We start from the raw sequence: 17520 nt of genomic DNA, 5'->3' as shown, positions 1-17520 counted from the left end.
CTAACCCCTGGCCAAAAACACCATACCCACTTTTCCTTTTTTTTTTTTTTTTTTTAAAGATTTTATCTATTTATTTGACAGGCAGAGATCACAAGTAGGCAGAGAGGCAGGCAGAGAGAGAGGGGGAAGCAGGCTCCCTGCTGAGCAGAGAGCCCGATGTGGGGCTTGATCCCAGGACCCTGGGATCATGACCTGAGCCGAAGGCAGAGGCTTTAACCCCCAGAGCCACCCAGGTGCCCCTGACTTTTCCTTATTTTTAACTCTGTGTAGTGGAAGTTGTACGGTTTCGTGTTGGTTTCTTTCCTGAACATCTTAGGTGGGTCAGGTTCATTCCATTGCATCTTCTGGGGTCCGTAGAGTTCTGTTGCATGAATATGTCAGTCTTTCCTTGTCTGTCGCATTGTGGGGGGACATATGCCTCGTTTTTGGTTTGGGCTGTTATGGATATTGCAGTTCTTGTGCATGTTTTTTGGTGAATATATGTCTATTTCCGTCGGGTGTGCACGTAGAATGGAGTATCTGGGTTATCGGGATGTGCATGTCCAGAGCATCCACGTCCCCTTGACCGTTCTCCCAGCTGTGTAGGAAAGTTCTCGCAGCTCCACATCATTCTCACACTGTGTCTTCTTCATTTTGGCCATTTTGATGGATGTGGTAGTGGCTCTTTGTGGTTTAATTTGCATCCTTCTAACTGCATATGCAGAGTACTCACCGTTGGATATCCTGTGTGGCGAAGTCCTCTGTCCACTGTTCATTTACTTGTTTGTTCCTTATCGATCTGTAGAAATTGTTCGTGTATTTTCTACCCTGGCTCGCCTTTTCACTTTCATAATCAGGTCACGTAAACAACAGACATTTTTAATTTTAATCTAGTCCAGTTTGTCCATTTTTTTTCCCTTTATGACGAGTGCTTTTAATGTCTCCTCTAAGAAATTTTGCTCACTTCAAGGACATGGAGGTATTGTCTTGTTTCCTTTTTTTTTTTTTTTTTTAAAGACTTTATTTATTTGGGAGAGAGAGGGAGAGAGCATGTGTGTGGGTGCACACATGAGCAGGGGGAGGGGCGGTGGGAGAAGCAGGCTCCTGTCTCTGCGGGGAGACTGAGGTGGGGATACAGGGCTAGATCCGGGACTCTGGGATCATGACCTGAGCCGGAGGCAGATGCTTAACCCTGAGCCACCCAGGCACACTTCTTAGGTTGTTTTCTAAACACTTCATTGTTTTAGTTTACACCTTTAGATCTGCAGTCCAACTGGCATTGACTTTTGTGTGTGACTTGAGGAATGAGTCAAGACTTGCTTTTTCCATCTGGATACATAGTTAACCTGGTTGTTACTTGAAAAGATCATCTCTTTCTGTACCCCAGTGCAGTATTGTTTTTGTCACTAATTAAATAACCTTATATGTGTGGGTCTGTTTCCATTGTGTGTTCTGTTGCATTGTCTTTTCTTCTGTCATTACCCACCCTGTCTTAAGTATTGATGCTTTATACTGAGTATTGGTGAAAGTCAGTTGACTTTGGCATGTTAAGCCGTCCTTGCATTGCTGTGATAAAGCAAAATGGGTCTTAATGCGTTCTCCTTTTTACATATTTCTGGATTATTTGCTCATATTTTGATTAGTATTTTTGCATTTCTAGTTTGAGAGATAGGTCTATAATTTTCCTTTACTGTAGTGTCCTTGTTGGGTTTTGGTGTTAAAGTTTATGCTGGTCTCCTGGAAAGAGGTAGAAAGTATTCCCTCTCATTTCAGTCTTACTGAAGGGTTTCACTCTAGTGAATTCACTCTAGTGAAGCATTCACTCTAGTGAAGCATTCACTCTAGTGAAGCATTCTGGGCTTGGGAGTTTTTAATAATCTGTTTTCTTTAAAACCTATAGGCCTTTTCAAATGTTCTTTTTCTTCAGATGTTAATTTTGGTAGGTTATGTTTTTCAAGGAATTTGCCCACTTCTAAAATACTATCTTGAGGGGCTACTAAGAAGTAATTGATACTAAAAATAGAAATAACCAGGTAAAAGTTGACTCCATTTGGAAAACTGTAACTTTTTTTTAGAGATTGTTAACTGATTTAATATAAAGAATATTCTTCATTGTGGTTTGTGGGAGAATTAACAGTGGTTAATGCTGCTTGAATTAGGTTTTTTATTCTAGTGTGATTTATATGGTCAAAGTTAGTTCCCTGAAAACAATTATATTCAAAGGCTTTTGCTATGTGAAATCTGTAATTAGATTTGGAGCTTTTTTTTTTTTTTTTTAATTAAAAGCGGGAGGGGCAGAGGGGAGGGAGAGAGAGAATCTTAAACAGGCTCTGTACACAGTACAGAGCCCCACACGGGGCTTACTCTGATAACCCTGAGAAAATGAGCTGAAATCAAGAGTTGGACACTTAACTGACTGAGCCACCCAGGTGCCCCTTGGAGCTAAATTTTTAACTTTGCTCCATTTTGGATTAATTTTGGATTTATTGTTTTCTAAAGACTTGCATTCATTTTGGATTAATTAGACTAGTGAATTATAATCTAACATGTTCTTTGGTTGTTCCTTGTAGGATTGTTTCTAAGGGATAATAAACATAAAAAAGTGATTAAAGTATGAAATAAAGTATCTTAATAATTCTTTTGGAGGGGGGCAGTCAGTATTCAATTAATCTCTAACTTTTGCTTATTATTGGTGAGAATTGTCAGCATTTATTCATTTATTAAAAAACATCTCGCTTGTGCCTGGCACCCCAGTTGGTTCTGGATGTACATATTTACTGTCTTTTACTGAAACTGTTGACTTTCTGAAAAAGTAGCTCTGAGACCTACAGGTTGAGGGGCAGTTAGCCGGGGGATAGCATGTGCAAAGGCTCTGGGGTAGGAAGGCGTTGGTAGAGGTGCTGAGAGGTCCTCATGGCTGTCGGGAGGTGGCAGAGTTACACAATCTCAGTTAGAGATAGAGGCAGGGCCATACGTAGTACGGATTTTGGATTCTAGCCTGAGTGCTGGGGGAGTCCAGTGAAGGTTTTGAGCCATCTTGCTATACTGGTTTGACTCATGTTTTCCTCAAACCTAGTTGCGCACTGCTTTGAGCTCTGTTAGTATTCTTCTTCTGTTCTTAATCACTTTCTTTTTTTTTTCTGGGACTCGTGCTTGTTGGTAATCCTGGGCAAGAGCTTGGGTCTGGCAAATGACAAATATTTACTTCTGCCTTTAGCGTTCATATTGTGTATCACATTGTCCCTTGTCATTCTGACAGTTTACTTACGATATCGGTCCCTCACGCATGCCAGACTTTACCCACGCAGTAAGGTGTAAGCAGATGTGGAAGATCCTGAAACCTGTTGTGTGTCCTAGGCTTTGCTCGTGTTCAGACAGCGTAGGATGTTAACAGCACCCCGGCTTTGCAAGGTATGGTGGCTGCCAGTGTGGGCCTTTGGTCTACTATGGATGCTTTCCTGTGTTTTCTTTTTCTTTCTCTCTCTCTTTTTTTAAAGGGTTATAAATACTCTGGGAGATATGACTCTCCAGTTGTAGTTGTTCCTGCTCCTTTCCCGTCCTTCGTAATCCCCACATGTGTCAGTGACGTCTCACGCTCTTCACTGTGCCTCCAGTGCAGTGTTCTCCAGCAGGGCCCTCGTGGTGTCCCCCCCACCCCCGCCCGCCTCCAGTGCACGAAGTTCTCTCACAGCCAACAGCAGACCTGTCTTTTTAGTGATCTGCAGATTTGACTTAACTAATGAACTCAGTGTGTATGTTGTGGGATTGTGTAGGGGAGGAAGAGGAGCCAGAGGCCAACATCTTTGCGGGTCCTATGGTAGAAATGGGGCTTATGTGGAAAGGCAGACAAGGCATTTGCCCAAGATCTTGTAGCTCACCGAAGGATTCTGTCACTGCTCCGACTTTGGAGCCCGCTTCTTTTTCCTCTCTCGTCTGGATTCTTTCTGTAATGTGTGTGTCTGGGGTTTAATTGTGACATAATTGAGCGAAACAAGGGTGGTTACCTTAGGAGGCTGTGTTTATTCTGATGCTGCTTCTCTTTTTTGAAACCTCTCTCTAATTCCTGTAATGGATGTATTTTTGGGAATTATATTTAGTGGTAGTGAATCTTCATCTTTCTTTTTAGATTAGTTTAGTTTTGGGAACAGCCCCAAGTTCCCTTGATAGCTAAGTGTGGATCTGTCTCCAAGTGGCAATATGCAGTCGGCCCCCAAGGATAGAGAATTGTAGCTGGAAATGGGGTGACCAACCCTTCTGGATCCTCCAGGGTTGGGAGAAGTCAGTGGACAGTGCCCGGGACAGGGGACTTTCAGTGCGCAGACGGGCAGTTCCAGCATAATCCATGATTATAACCGGGAAAAGGAATGTCTTCTAACGGAGAGAGGGGACTTCAGGAGTCTCCTGTCTTGTCTTGCACTGTTCCTGCCTCTGGGTCTCGTATAGAGATTTGTTCTCGGCTGAGATGAACTAGGGGAGAGCCCTTGGTGTAATAGAGAAGCGGGGGCCCCAGTCTTGCTTGAATTCCCCAGGATGAGAATCGGAGCCTTGTGGAGCTGTGTGTTAAGGTCCTTTAGGATGTGGCCCTGCCTTGTCTTAACCTGTTGCACCGTTTTGCCACACTCGTGTGGGAACAGTGCCTTGGCACACTGCTTGTAATTTCTACAGCTTGACTCGCCTGTGTCCTTTTGTGCTTCTCCACATGCCCTCACCCCCGTGGTGTCCTGTTACTGTCTCCTCACCCCTGGGATGCCCTGTTACTGTCTCCTCCCTGATGGGGCTGGTACGCTGGTCCTTCAGAACTGACCTCCAGTCCGGTCCTCACCTTCTCCAAAACACAGGTTTGCAGTACGTATGTCTTGCTCATTAAGTATTTGTTGAATGAATGAGTGATTTTAAGGGACAGGACTTAAAGCTCTTTTAAATAGGGAAAATCACCTTAAGTGTTACTCTTTAGACTACCCAGAAATACAGTTGGACAATTTCCGTTTTTCTGTGTTCTGATAGTCAAACGTATGTATCAGTTTGTAGTAGAGTTTTATTTTTAATATTGTTTTAAAATATTTTCAAGCTTATGAGTTGTAAGAATAGTATGAAGAATTCCTATATCAATACCTACATTTACCAATAGTTAATATTTTCCACACTTGTGTGTGTTCTCCCCCCTCATCCCCTGCATATAGTTGTTATTTTTCTGAACTTTTTTAGAATAAGTAGCAGGCATTATGCTCTTCACTTGAATATTTTCAAGGTCTGTTTTCTAAGAACAAGAGCATTCTCTTACATGATCACAATATAGTTATTGAATTCAGAGAATTTAGCATTCATTGATGATAGTTAAATTGCTCCAGTGTCCCTGTAGGGGGAGGGAAAAAGGTTTTCCTCTGTGCTCTTCGTGGGTGGAGCCTGTGAATTAAATCAACAATGGGCAGATGAACAAGAGAAAAGATTTATCTTGTGTGCACCCTGGAGATTCACCCGAAGGAGTGGAAACCCAAGGAAGTGGCTGGACTCTAGAGCTTCTATACCATTTTACTAAAGGGCCATGTATTGTGGACAACTGACAAGGCAAAGGAATGGGGGAGTTTGGGCTTTTAGGGGTGGTAGGTTGTGGGAAGGTGAATAGATGACAGAAGACAGTAGGGGTTAGTAACAGGGTTTGTGCAGGTGCAAGTCAGGGGTGTCTTTGGTGATAATTGTCATCTCCTTCTCCTGGTACTGGAGTGGGGAGGAGGGACACTCACAAAAGCAACACTTATTCCCGCTTTTAGGCAGAAAGGGAAAGGGCAGGGAATTTTTCCTGTATCTGCTATTTCTCTGTTGCCTTCGGCTCAGAATAACCCTTAGGCAGGGCGGCGTGTTTTCAGGTGGCCTCTGCTGCTCACCCTTCAGCCCGGTCGCGTCCTTTGCAGCGGCGCTCCTTCTCTGATACAAGATTCAGTCCAGGAATGTGCATTGTGTGTAGTTGTCGTGTGTGTTTACGCTCGCCATCTGGACTCGCTGGGCAGCTGTCGGCTCTCACGGCGGCTGACATTTTTGAGGAGCGCAAGCCGGTTGTTTTGTAAAGTGCGTCTCAGATTCGGTTTTGATGCCGACTCATGATTCGATTCCGGGTTCTCACTTTCGCCGAGAAAACTGCATAAATGATACTTCCTTCTCAGTTCATCACACTTAGGAGGTACATGTCAGGCTGTCCCAGTACTGATGAGGTCACTTTGGTGGAGGGTGGTGTCTGTCAGGTTTCCCCAGTGTGACTATATCCGTTTTCATGAGGATTTGCAGGGAATCTGTGCAGAGGGACTTTGAAGTGATGTAAATGTTCTTTTGTAAACTTCACCCAGTAGCCTGAGTGCCCATTAATGACTCTTGCCTCAATTACTAACATGATGGTTAAAAATGGTGATTTTTCTATCGTTCCTCCTACATTTATTAGTTGACATTGAATAGAATTTTTATCTGGATTTTAAACCCAATAAAACACTGTTTCTAAAATGAGTCTTTGGGTTTTCCCAGTTATATTGTTAACTTTGGAACCGTACATTGTTGCTGAAACATTTTCACAGTTTGTATCAGATAAGACTGCATTAATGTGGAAGATGACTTTGCAGGCTTTGGGAGTTCTGGGAGGGATGAGACTGGAGGGAGGGTAGAGCTGGGATGCTGTCAGAATTATCCTGCATTCAATGCCTCTCTAGCTTTGCTGGTTTCGGATGAGCTCTGAACTTTTGTTTGTTGGAGAAGGGGGCGGTGATGGGGATCTTAAACTTGTTAAAATAATTTGAGTTGTTTCAAGTCCTTTAAAGGTAAGAAATATCTAAATTGAATTTTGTATTTGACCTACAAAAAGCAAACATATGATTTGAAGGGTAGATCAATAAGGTTTATACTGAATGTAGAATTAAATATCCATATTTGTGGGTCTTTCCAGCTTTTCTTCAATTCTGTGTAAGTCAAATATGAGAGGTTTCCTTTGAAAAATCTTACAGTTTCGGGGGAAATAGCAGTAGTAATAGTATCTAATATGGGACAGAAGATACAGATGAGTCCTGATCTGGGTGGTACAGATGGCCCCTGTGTGCTGCATGAGAGGGGAATCAAATAATAGAGGTTTTTAGGTTCTTGGGGGAGGGGGTAAGGGGCAGGCGGGGGCCCAGAAACAGAGGCTCATTTGAAGGTTGGGATATACTTGTCACAGCTCTCTAGGGAAAGCAGATAACGTGAGTGGTTGGGGATCTTGCACATAGCTGTAGTGTGGTGCTTTACCCCTTGCCTGGAACTTTTAATGTGTTTGCTTTCCAGACTCATCGTATTCAGCAGTCTCTCAGACTCATTTTGTCTCAGGCCTAACCTCTCTTTGGTATTAAAATATACATGCATTATATTGTGTTAGAACAGCCTAATGTAGAAAATTATGGCCTTTTTTCCTTCATGGATGTTCTTACAGGGCATATAAAAGATAGGCTAGAAGGTGGTCATGAATTGAGTACATTCTAGCATAGCAGTGTTTTTATTGAGTAAAGTACAGAAACGTGGAATCAAACACTAACCTTAAAACTGACCTTGAAAGTTAGTGGTTTATTAAGCGCTTGCCTCTCTTGAAACAAAACTGAAGGGTAAATGCCATTGTAGGTAACTTGAAGGGGAGGGATGGTTCTGGCTGCCATTTTGGTATGTTGGAATGTTGTCTTTTTAGGAAGTATTCCAAGTACGTGGGCCATTGGCTGGCAGCCTAGAGATACTTTTTATACGGAGATTTTGATGGGTGATACTTGTTAAAATGCTGTTTGACCTGTATTCAGTTTCAGTTTTGGATAAATCTAATTTTAGGCATAATGACATTGAAGTATAAACATAATATGTTTGTTACAGATTTACAGAAACCCAGAAATTTATCTGGTTTACAGAGTAGTACAAGAAAAGAAGGCTAATGAATTCGTGGTTTAAGTCATAGAAACTGGGGTAAGTTTTAACTACATCTGATGGCTTTAAGGGAGTTTAAAAAAATGCCTTTTTTTGTTTGTTGTTTCGTTTGTTTTTAACCTAAAGCGAAATCATTGCTCTTTAGATTGATTGATTTAAGTCATCTCTACACCCAACATGGGGCTCAGACTCACAACCCTGAGATCAAGAGTTGCATGCCCCATCAGCTGAGCCAGCCAGGCACCCCAGAATCATTTCTGTCTAAACTGTTGTCATCCTACAAGTTATCCTCAGTATGAAAATTTGTTTTCCAATCCTAAATGTAATAAATTGTTCAAATTGTAGGAAATTTTAGAATGCAGAAGAGTTTTAAGAAGAAAGAAATCGCTCATAGCAGTAATCCAGTCCCATCCTGAATTTTGGGCTGAATTTTCTCTCCATTCCTCCTTTTCTTCTTTAGTTTTTAACTTGACTTAGTCATGGTCTTCTTGTAAATAAAAATGCTCTTTTTTTTTTCCATTGTATGCCATACTGTAACCATTTTTGTTCATTATAAGCTGCCATCATTTTTAATGGCTCAGTTGAATTGTATCATGTAAAATGAACCACAGTCCACCACACCATCCCCTCATTTGGTATTAGACATGGGGCATTTTTTGCTATTTATAGATGGTAATGATGAGGAGAGCATTTCTGTATGAGGGTTTTTGTGTGTGTGTGTGTGTGTGTGTATTAATATTTCAAGATAGATTAGTATGCAAGGATTGTAAATTAATAATGACAGATACAACTGTCAGGGAGCAAGAATTCCTATCCTCTTCAAGGTCCTTGTAACTGGGCTGAGGCTCAAACTGGCTGAAAGAGATTAACAGGAGAAAATCAAATGTTATAGTGTACATACAGGGAAACCATGCGGACGTGGGCATTCCAAAGATGGGAGGGCATAGCGAGAGGTCTGTGGGTCATCCAGAACTAAGGGGAAGGGCAAAGGGTCTGGGACCGCGGAGTAAAGGAAAGCACTTCACGGGGCCATAAGGAGAAGAGCAGATGTTTGGTAATTAGATGTTTGCTCTGCCTTACAGATGGGTCACTTAAATAAAATTGATCTCTGCTAATAGCTCTTATTCCAGGAAAGACCCTTGATTTAGATTCTTTCATGTGTTTAATGGAAGGGCAGAAGTTTCTTTTGAGCCCACAGGGTCTCCTTGCCTTCAGCTCAAAAGAATCTCCCTGCCAAAGTGGCCCATCTTGGGGGTGGCCTATCCTTGGCCCCTACCTAACAATTAACAGTAAAAATGGAAGTATTTCTCTTATACTGTGTATTTCATTTTGTGAAGATGCTGGTGCTTATTCTTGAAATTATTATCCCTTTTCTTTTCTCTTTGGTCTTTCGATCTTTTGTTCCACCTTAGTCTTTTCATAATCTATATTTACCGAATGGTAGTTGAGAAATCCTTGAAATACTTATTTTATATACCATGGGTATTTTGGTTATTTCCTATCTTTTTGGGTATTTTTATATTCTCAGACTTTATCCATTTGATGATGATTTCTTTCCCATCGTGTAGTGTTTCATTGTGTAAGAAATGGCTAAGTGAAGTAATGTTTTCAGTGATGTTTGTGGAGCCAGACAGAAGTAGGTATAGTATGCCTTTTTTTTTTTTTTTTTTTTAAAGATTTTATTTATTTATTTGACAGACAGAGATTACAAGTAGGCAGAGAGACAGGCAGAGAGAGAGGGGGACGCTGAGCAGAGAGCCCTGGGATCATGACCCAAGCCGAAGGCAGAGGCTTTAACCCACTGAGCCACCCAGGCGCCCCTTGGTTTTTGCTTTTAAAGAGAACTAGTGGACACAAAGCTATTTAGTTTTATTTCACACTGTTTACCGAATTTTGTGACTTAAATGTTTGATTTTCATTCTACTGTAAATTCATGATGACTAGGTAGTTCGTGGTTTGTGGTTTTTAGGTTCATCTGGTTAAAAATACTGTATAAAATTTCATATACTTTAAATGTGTATGATAATGTGTTTCCTATGCCAAATCTTAGGAATAATAGAGTATTTTAGGTTTTCTCTAAGAAGTTTCTTAAAGTCTTAGGAATTGCCTGAAAACAAAGATTTTAGATAGAGGTGGGAGTGTAGTTTTGTAAATACTACCATATATTGAGCGTTTTCTGTGTTGGGGGAACTTCTTTCTACCAAGCTTAACATACGTGATCTTACTGAGTTCTCTTGATAGCCCGGAGTTATTTAACAGGCAAAGAGACCTCCTGAGAGGTAGCTTGATAAGCCCTTGTCTTGACACTGGACCCTTTGCCTGTTTTCAGATGATTTTTAAATGAAAGATACTTAAAAAAAAAAAAAAAAAAAAAAGGTTTGCTTTCCAGATCCCCGGTGGTCTTGCTCTGTGCACCTTATCCATGGCGGGCCTCTCTGAGGGGTGACTGTGTGAGAAAGTACTAAGGGATGAGGACATCACCTTGGCTTCTGAAGGTAAAAACAGCTGAGATTCCTCCTGCTCCAACTTTAATTTAGAGAAGGAAGGCTGGTGGGAGTGATTTTTAAACAACTTGGATCCTTTCTGTGTGCAGATTCCTTCTTAATGTAGTTAGGTGTTTGCACACTTAGCTCCGTCTTCGTTTTAAAAGCTCGTCTCCTTCCTGTAGCTGGGCAGCATATTCTAAGATTTCTCCAGTATTCAAATTCCAAGAAATGGAAATTTGTTATTTGGCATGGATTTTATTTGAGGATATATTTTATGTCCTTTTTTTTTTTTTTAAGACCAGTCTTGAGGAAATAGAATTAAAAACAGAATATCCTCCCTATATCCCAGAAAACCTATCCACAGAGGTAGAGGGAAGAAAGCAGTCCTGTTACTGGTAAGCATTAAACCAGAGTGTGATGTGCATCCCAAGCTGTCCACTGAAGAGACTCGGAAGATAGACAGAAACCTACTCTTTTGTATAGCTAATTGGTTAGACACTTGACACCCATGTTTTTCAAGGCAGAATTGCTCATTTCCTTGCATCTTTATGACTGGGGGGGAGTCAAGTGACAAATTAGGCCCATATCTTCCTAGGAAGCTGGGAGATCAGGCATTGTCTTTCTCGATGATTCTGTTTCAGGGATGGCTTTCTGGTCCTTAGGGAGACGTTCCTGAGATGTGACCCTGGCAAGAGGCTATTTAAGCCTTTAAAAAGATTCACTTACATTTGGAGAAGATTGAGACATTGTGAACAAAAGGAAGAGGGAAGGAGGCTTTTCCCTTTATTATTGCCTGGGAGAATCAAGCCTCTTATTTTTAATTTGCCTTTATGCCAGTAATTGTATTAACCTGTTTGCATGTATAGCCGAGGATTCCCTTAGTGATTTTAGGGTTGGTTGGTTAAAATAATGCCCTCGATCTCCATAGCACATTTGTTACTAGGACCTCTAAAGGCTTTTCAAACATTTCTTTCTTTTATTTGTTAGCTTACAGAAGTACTTTAGACGCTTTTTTAATGTCACGGTGTTACTGTTGTGTGTGTGTATGTGTGTTTTGTCTTTTGCTCACAACACGGGACTTTATGGTAGTCCTGCTTGGGCTTCATGAGAGTAGGACGGAAATCTTGGACAGTGATACTTGTAAAGTTAACAGTATCAGCATCTGTGACACGTTGTAATAAAAAGACTAAGTTGGGAGTTTTGTTGCCAGTTTTGGAAATGTGTACCAAGAAGCTCTAGATGCTTTTAGACATAAGATAAGCAGGGTTAAGCTGTCTGTTGTTACAAGCCTTTGTCTGAAGGGCTACAGCTGCATACCGGATTTAGTTGCTAATGTGGGTGAAGTCTGTTGGTTTGTACTAAAACTTGGCTGAGTGTCTGGGATGTGGCACGTGTTTTTCAGTCATCTTAAAGGGGCTTATCAGACAGGAGTTTGCATGTCTGTAATCGAAGTTACGATCATCAGTTAAAATGAGAGAACTTGGCCTATTGGTTCTGTATTCATGAACACATGAAATAAGTTGTCCTTGTACTTGTTTGTTAACTCTCTGACGTATCTCTGTACAGAGTAGTCTGGGGAAATAATTCGGATAACTCAGTAGTAATTTTGTAATAGTGGAATTGCATTGATGTTTAAAGGAATATCAGTGTTCTTATTTTAGTTATGGTGTTTCTAGAAAAGACGGGAACGTGGACTGGAACAGTGTAGAGCAGGACACATCAGGCCTTGTTGGTGTCTTGAGTTTGCATCTGCCTAGGTGGCAGCGTAGAATGGAATTAAGCCTCTAAGTATGGAGGGAGCTTCAGAAATGCAGACTGACACCAGGAGAGGGAAGATCTGCTCGCGTTGAACATGGTACTGACTTACATAGTGTTCAGGGACTTCTAAAGCCAGATTTTACTGGGGGAAAATGTAATGTACTTTCAATGATTCTCCCTTATATCTCACCGGATTGTGCTAACAACTTTCAAACATTTTCATTTGTATTAGAACATAATAAATACTAATTTTAAAGGCAGCTCTTTGAGGCATGTACTGTTTTCTCGACACTTTCAGTAGAAAAATGAATTCTCGGGAATCCTATTCTGATAAGTTAAATGTGAAAATTTTGTCAAATAGGAATATTCTTAAAGTTGGTTTTTAAAAATGAGTTGTGTGTTCTAAAATACTCTCTCTGATTGCTTTTAGGTTACCTAGGGTATGAATTAATACAGACTTGGAAACTGAAAGAACTTAGAATCAGCATTTTGAGGTAAATATGTACCTATTAAAATAGTGCTAAGGTTTCCCCATTCTGCTTTGTTAACCTTCTAGCAAATCAAACTTGTCTCTGAAGTGAGAAAGTGTAACCAGAGCATGTCCTTGTCCTCGCGCGGTCTGGACGAGACGGAGATGCGTGTGACGGCTGCTCTCCCCGAGCTGCTGGTAGTGAAGCCGTCCAGGGTGTTGAGCACAAGCCCGAGCGGGGGTCACAGCTGACCAGATAAGCACCTGGTGACTCAGTTAAGCTTTCTGGCTCAGGGCTTCACGATTCCCTTCTCTCTGAACTGTAGTCTCTGAGGAGAACCACACTACATTTGCATGCATTTATAACAGTATTAATGAGCTATGTTCTGCATTCCTTTATTCGCGAATGCATTCTGTAAAAGAGACCATGGTATGGGTTCAACTGTGGCATTTTTAATTCCATCTTGAGACACTGAAATCACTGACCAGTTGCGTCCGTGTATCGAGTGATTGGGGTTTCTCTGCCCAGTGCCTCTCCTGGTGATCTTCGTTTCTTTCGTGTGTGTGAATTTAGGAAATAACACATGCTTGTCTTCTTTTTCCCCCATTGTCCCCAGCATTATCTTTAGATTTCCCTGTATCCATTTGGAAATCTTTTCTTGGACTTGCCTCCAGCTTTTTCTCTCCCTCCCGATCTCTGGGAATTAGGCGTGCGCTTGTCATAGCGCGTCCTCTCGTTCTTTGTTCAGAGAGCAACAACCCAGATGTCTTTTGTGTAAAAGTTAATATAAAATAGTGGTCTTTTATTTAACTCCTCATGCCAATAGGGCTTTCTTATAAGATGTGTTTGAATTCTTGTTTAAGTGCAGGAATCTTACATTTGGCTATTTTTGCATTTATTTTTAGAGCAGAAGCTTGGGCATGCTGTGATTTTCCAATAAACCGCTATCACAATGTCAAAGTGCAGTTCAGACAACAGCAACACAGAGATCTCAAACATTAACACGGTAAATCTGTGACTTATCATATGCGGAAGGAGGAAGAGTGTTTATTCATGTGTTTTACTCCATTATTTCTGAGTGAATAATAGATAGAAATTACAAAACAGCCTCACCGATTTCATGAATGTAGATTGGCCAGAAAGTTAAGATCTGTGATTGAAAAACAGTTGGGAGGAGTTGTCTGTTGGCTCCATGAAAGCCGCTACCTGATAGTGAATTCATCTGCGAGACTGCAGGACTTCTGCTGACCAGCAGGGATTCAGAACTTCTCATTAAGACCGAGTTAAGGAAAAAAAAAATCTATTTAAACATGTCAAAGAAAATAAAAATTGGCAAAGTTGTAGATTTTTCTGTTTCCACATTATTGGATAACCTTCTCACTTTTTTCATCATGGATTTGTGTTTTCTAGGAATAGGAATAGGAAGTGTATCTCTGGGGCCAGCCACTATATATGAAATGAATGAGGATTAACTTAGCGGTTATGACATGATGGAGAAGTTCATTGAGGGTTCAGTCGCCGTCCTCCACTGCCTTACAGGTCTTCTCCGGCCCATCTCCTCACCCCCCTTCCACCCCGCCCTCCAGTTGGGGAGGGCATGGATTTCCAAAACATAGAGAACTGGCTTTTGAACTGTGACCAGTTCACAGTTGTTGGGTGACACTCATGAATCTCTCGTTGAGTTCATCAGATACTTATGTAAACACACATATGGCACGTTGTAGCAGGAGATTGAGGAGCTGTAGACAATGAGACGTGCATCTTGCTCTTAGGTAGCACGTGCGCTGGTGAAGGATAAGACGTGTATGTGTGTGTCTCTGTTCATGTATGTGCAAGATGACAAAATTTGAAAGGCAGACAGAAGCTCTTGGAAGCTTCCCCCCCGCCAAGATCTTATTTATTTGAGAGAGAGAATGAGCAGGGGGAGAGGCAGAGGGAGAAGCAGGCTCCCCTGCTGAGCAGGGAGCCAGACATGGGGCTCAATCCCAGGACCCTGAGATCATGGCCTGAGCCGAAGGCGGCCGCTCAGCCGACCCAGGCCCCATGAGACCTACAGCTCCTGTATGCAAGGAAATCCCAGTCCAGCCGGTCATTTTTGTTTATTGACTTTTTAAAAGTCTTTATTTGGAAATAACTTCAAACGTATGGGCCAAGTTACAAGAGTAAGCATAGGACAAAGAACACGTGCTCTGCCCCATTCGCTTTGCACACTTCTCTATGTGTGTGTGGTTTCTTTTTCTGACCCGAGAATGAGTTGCATACATCTCATGGCTCTTTACCCCGAGATGCTTTGGGGTGTATTTCTTAGGAATAAGGATCCTTTCTTAACAGCCATAGCACAGTTACCGGCTTCGCTGACCTGAACAGTTTCGTGAGGGGCTCTGTGACGCCCTTGACGGCGTTGTCCTATAGTACAGTACCCAGTCGGAGATCGCTCGCTGCATTTAGCTGTTGTGCCTCTTTGTAGTCTTCTTTAATTTGGAGGATTTCTGTAGTTTTTCTTTATATTTTATTCCTTTTTGAAGTCTATAGATTCTCTTTTAAAAAATGGACTATTTTTTTAAATAGTCTTTTTGAGACTGCCTCTCTGGAGTAATTAGTTATTATTATTAGCGCTGTTACCCTGTGAGATGAAGTGGTGACAGCGGTGACAGTGGCAGGAGGAGGGGTGCTGCGGGTTCCTGGCTGGATGTGGTGTTTGGAGGTGGAGGAAGAGGTACTTGGGGATTTGCATTTCTGCGTTCTTCCTGTTCTAGTCTCACCGGCTGCTGGGATGTAGCCTCATTCCTGACGCCTTTTGCCATGTTTTAGATGGTCTTGGATTAGCATTTGGCTTGGACGAAAAGTGAGCGGGTCAGGCTTGCGCATAAATCATTCCAGACAGTGGGCAGCCTGTCGCAACGAAGATGTCGAGAGGTATCCCCAGGATGGAGGTCAGGTGGGAAGCACCCGCCGTGTTGGCTGTGGGCCTCCAGAATGACCTGCTACGTCTCCGGAGGGTAGGTGTGGTGGGTTTGACTTCGGGTTCTGTGCAGCCGTGTGGAGTAAAAAGCTTGACTGATGAACCTGATAAACCTCATTGCTTCTTAATACCCACTTGGGTGTGTCTGTCCTCACCAGCCGTGTAGGAGTTGACATTGGTTTGAACAACCATGAGTTGGCGGGCGCCACCAGTGGGCCTGAGGAGTTGAGCAAAGTGAACGCCAAGTGTGGGGTAAAAAGATGGCTGTTGGGCTTTGGTTGAGTAGAGAAAGAGCACGTTGTGTCTCCGGGAGAATGGTAATTGTCAGAGTGGACTCCAGAATCCTTGGCTTGCCGTCTTCCTCTGAGAAGGGTGATGAGGAAGGTTGTGCTGTCTGGTCCAGTGGCACCTGCCCCTCGGAGGTCCCGGGCCGCCGCAGCCCTGTGCCCTCTGCCACCGGCTTGGGATCACGCTGCTGTTAGCTGGATGCTGAGTTGTCAGCTGAGCTAATCCCTGGAATCGGACGTGGTATCATGCCTGTGCCTAGAAGAGACTACACTTGAGACTCCTTGTTGGATCAGGTGGGACAGCTTCGGTCACTCTGCTGTGTCACGGTTGTGCATTTCACGTGTCAGGAGAGTCAGAGGTTCGTGTCAAGGAACAGAGTGGGCTTCTTTCCTTCCGGTTTCGCAGAGTGGTAACAATGAGCGCTCCGAAGCAGGATGAGGGTGAAAACTTCCTTGAGGGGCAAGTAAGTTCTGCTGGCCGTCAGAAAGCTGATGGACTTTAATGGTGAGGTTTGAGACCTTAACCCTCTATCTGCAGGTTAGGAGTTTTAAGAAGACTCCTGTTTAGTCTGTCATTTTACAGAATCAAATTTCTCATTGGGAAAGCATGCGTGAAACACAGAAAAGTGCTTACATACCAAGAAAAACTCACAGAATGGTGCACTGGCTTTAATTTATCTAGGACGTGTGTAATTTTAAAGGTACATATTTAAATAGTTGGTCAGTTGTGCCATTGTGATAGGCTGTCAATCGAGAAGAAGACCTTGTGTGTTTATGGGCTATTGATAAACGATAAAATGTTGGCAGGCTTTTGAATCTTTCTTATGTGCAGGCACAGTGTGCAGTGATAAGTGCCCTCCATCCATTATCTCGTAAGTTTATCAATAATGGCATCAAAGAATTGACAAAGAATGTTTGAAATGTATTTAAGCGCCTATCAACTGTGCTGCGTATGTACGTGTATGTTTAAAAAGGCATCATGTTCATATTGTGTTTAAAGCTGTATGAGAAAAGGCATAGTTCTCTATCACTAAATACAGACACGGATTTTCTTCGTGGGTTCAAAGGATTCCGTTGTGTCATACCTGTACCATAATTTACATAGCTCGCGTTTTTGTTCATACATTTGAGGGTGTTTCTTGCTTTCAAGGAATAAGGCGCAATATATACGTGTGTACTTGTGTCTGTGTAGTCGCCTAGTTCTTTCAGATAAGTTTCTAGATGTAGAATTGCCGGGTTGGAGAGTGTGGAACACTTGACTTTTTAAAATGATCCTCTTAGATTAAGAAAAAACGAAAACATAGGAAAAGTGTGAAAGGGTCCATAGGAATGATATGCTGATGTTTCTCTTGTTTCTGTGCTTTCTTTTGTTCTTAACCCTGCATGGTGGTGTAATGTTCTTCTTTTTCCCTTTTGTAGTAAGCTGTGCTAGAGCAGAAGGCAATGAAAGAAGCACTGGATGAGTGAAAAGCCCTGCTTTGCAGCCCCTCAGCATGGCAGGCCTGCAGCTCATGACCCCCGCCTCCTCACCAATGGGTCCTTTCTTTGGACTGCCATGGCAACAAGAAGCAATTCATGATAACATTTACACGCCAAGAAAATATCAGGTACTAATGAGAACACTAATACCGGAGCATTTTCACTAAAATGGAATAAATTAG

General features: G+C 42.2%; 1 protein-coding gene across 1 annotated transcript in view; it reads left to right on the top strand.

The window, feature by feature from the left end:
* The window catches only part of LOC111148507 (dicer 1, ribonuclease III), a 68278-nt gene that overhangs the window by 9760 nt on the left and 40998 nt on the right, over positions 1–17520 (top strand). Inside the window, exons 2-4 of the mRNA XM_022505113.1 lie at positions 12571–12634; positions 13516–13616; positions 17279–17466. Coding sequence (XP_022360821.1) covers positions 17353–17466 — 114 coding nt within the window. The 5' untranslated portion in view covers positions 12571–12634; positions 13516–13616; positions 17279–17352. The remainder of the gene's footprint in view (positions 1–12570; positions 12635–13515; positions 13617–17278; positions 17467–17520) is intronic.

The sequence above is a fragment of the Enhydra lutris genome, unplaced genomic scaffold (assembly GCF_002288905.1).
Source record: "Enhydra lutris kenyoni isolate GAN:26980312 unplaced genomic scaffold, ASM228890v2 scaffoldscaffold20, whole genome shotgun sequence".
Lineage (NCBI taxonomy): Eukaryota > Metazoa > Chordata > Mammalia > Carnivora > Mustelidae > Enhydra > Enhydra lutris.
Note: the sequence above shows the minus strand (reverse complement) of the source record. Positions and strands in the feature narration are given on the sequence as shown.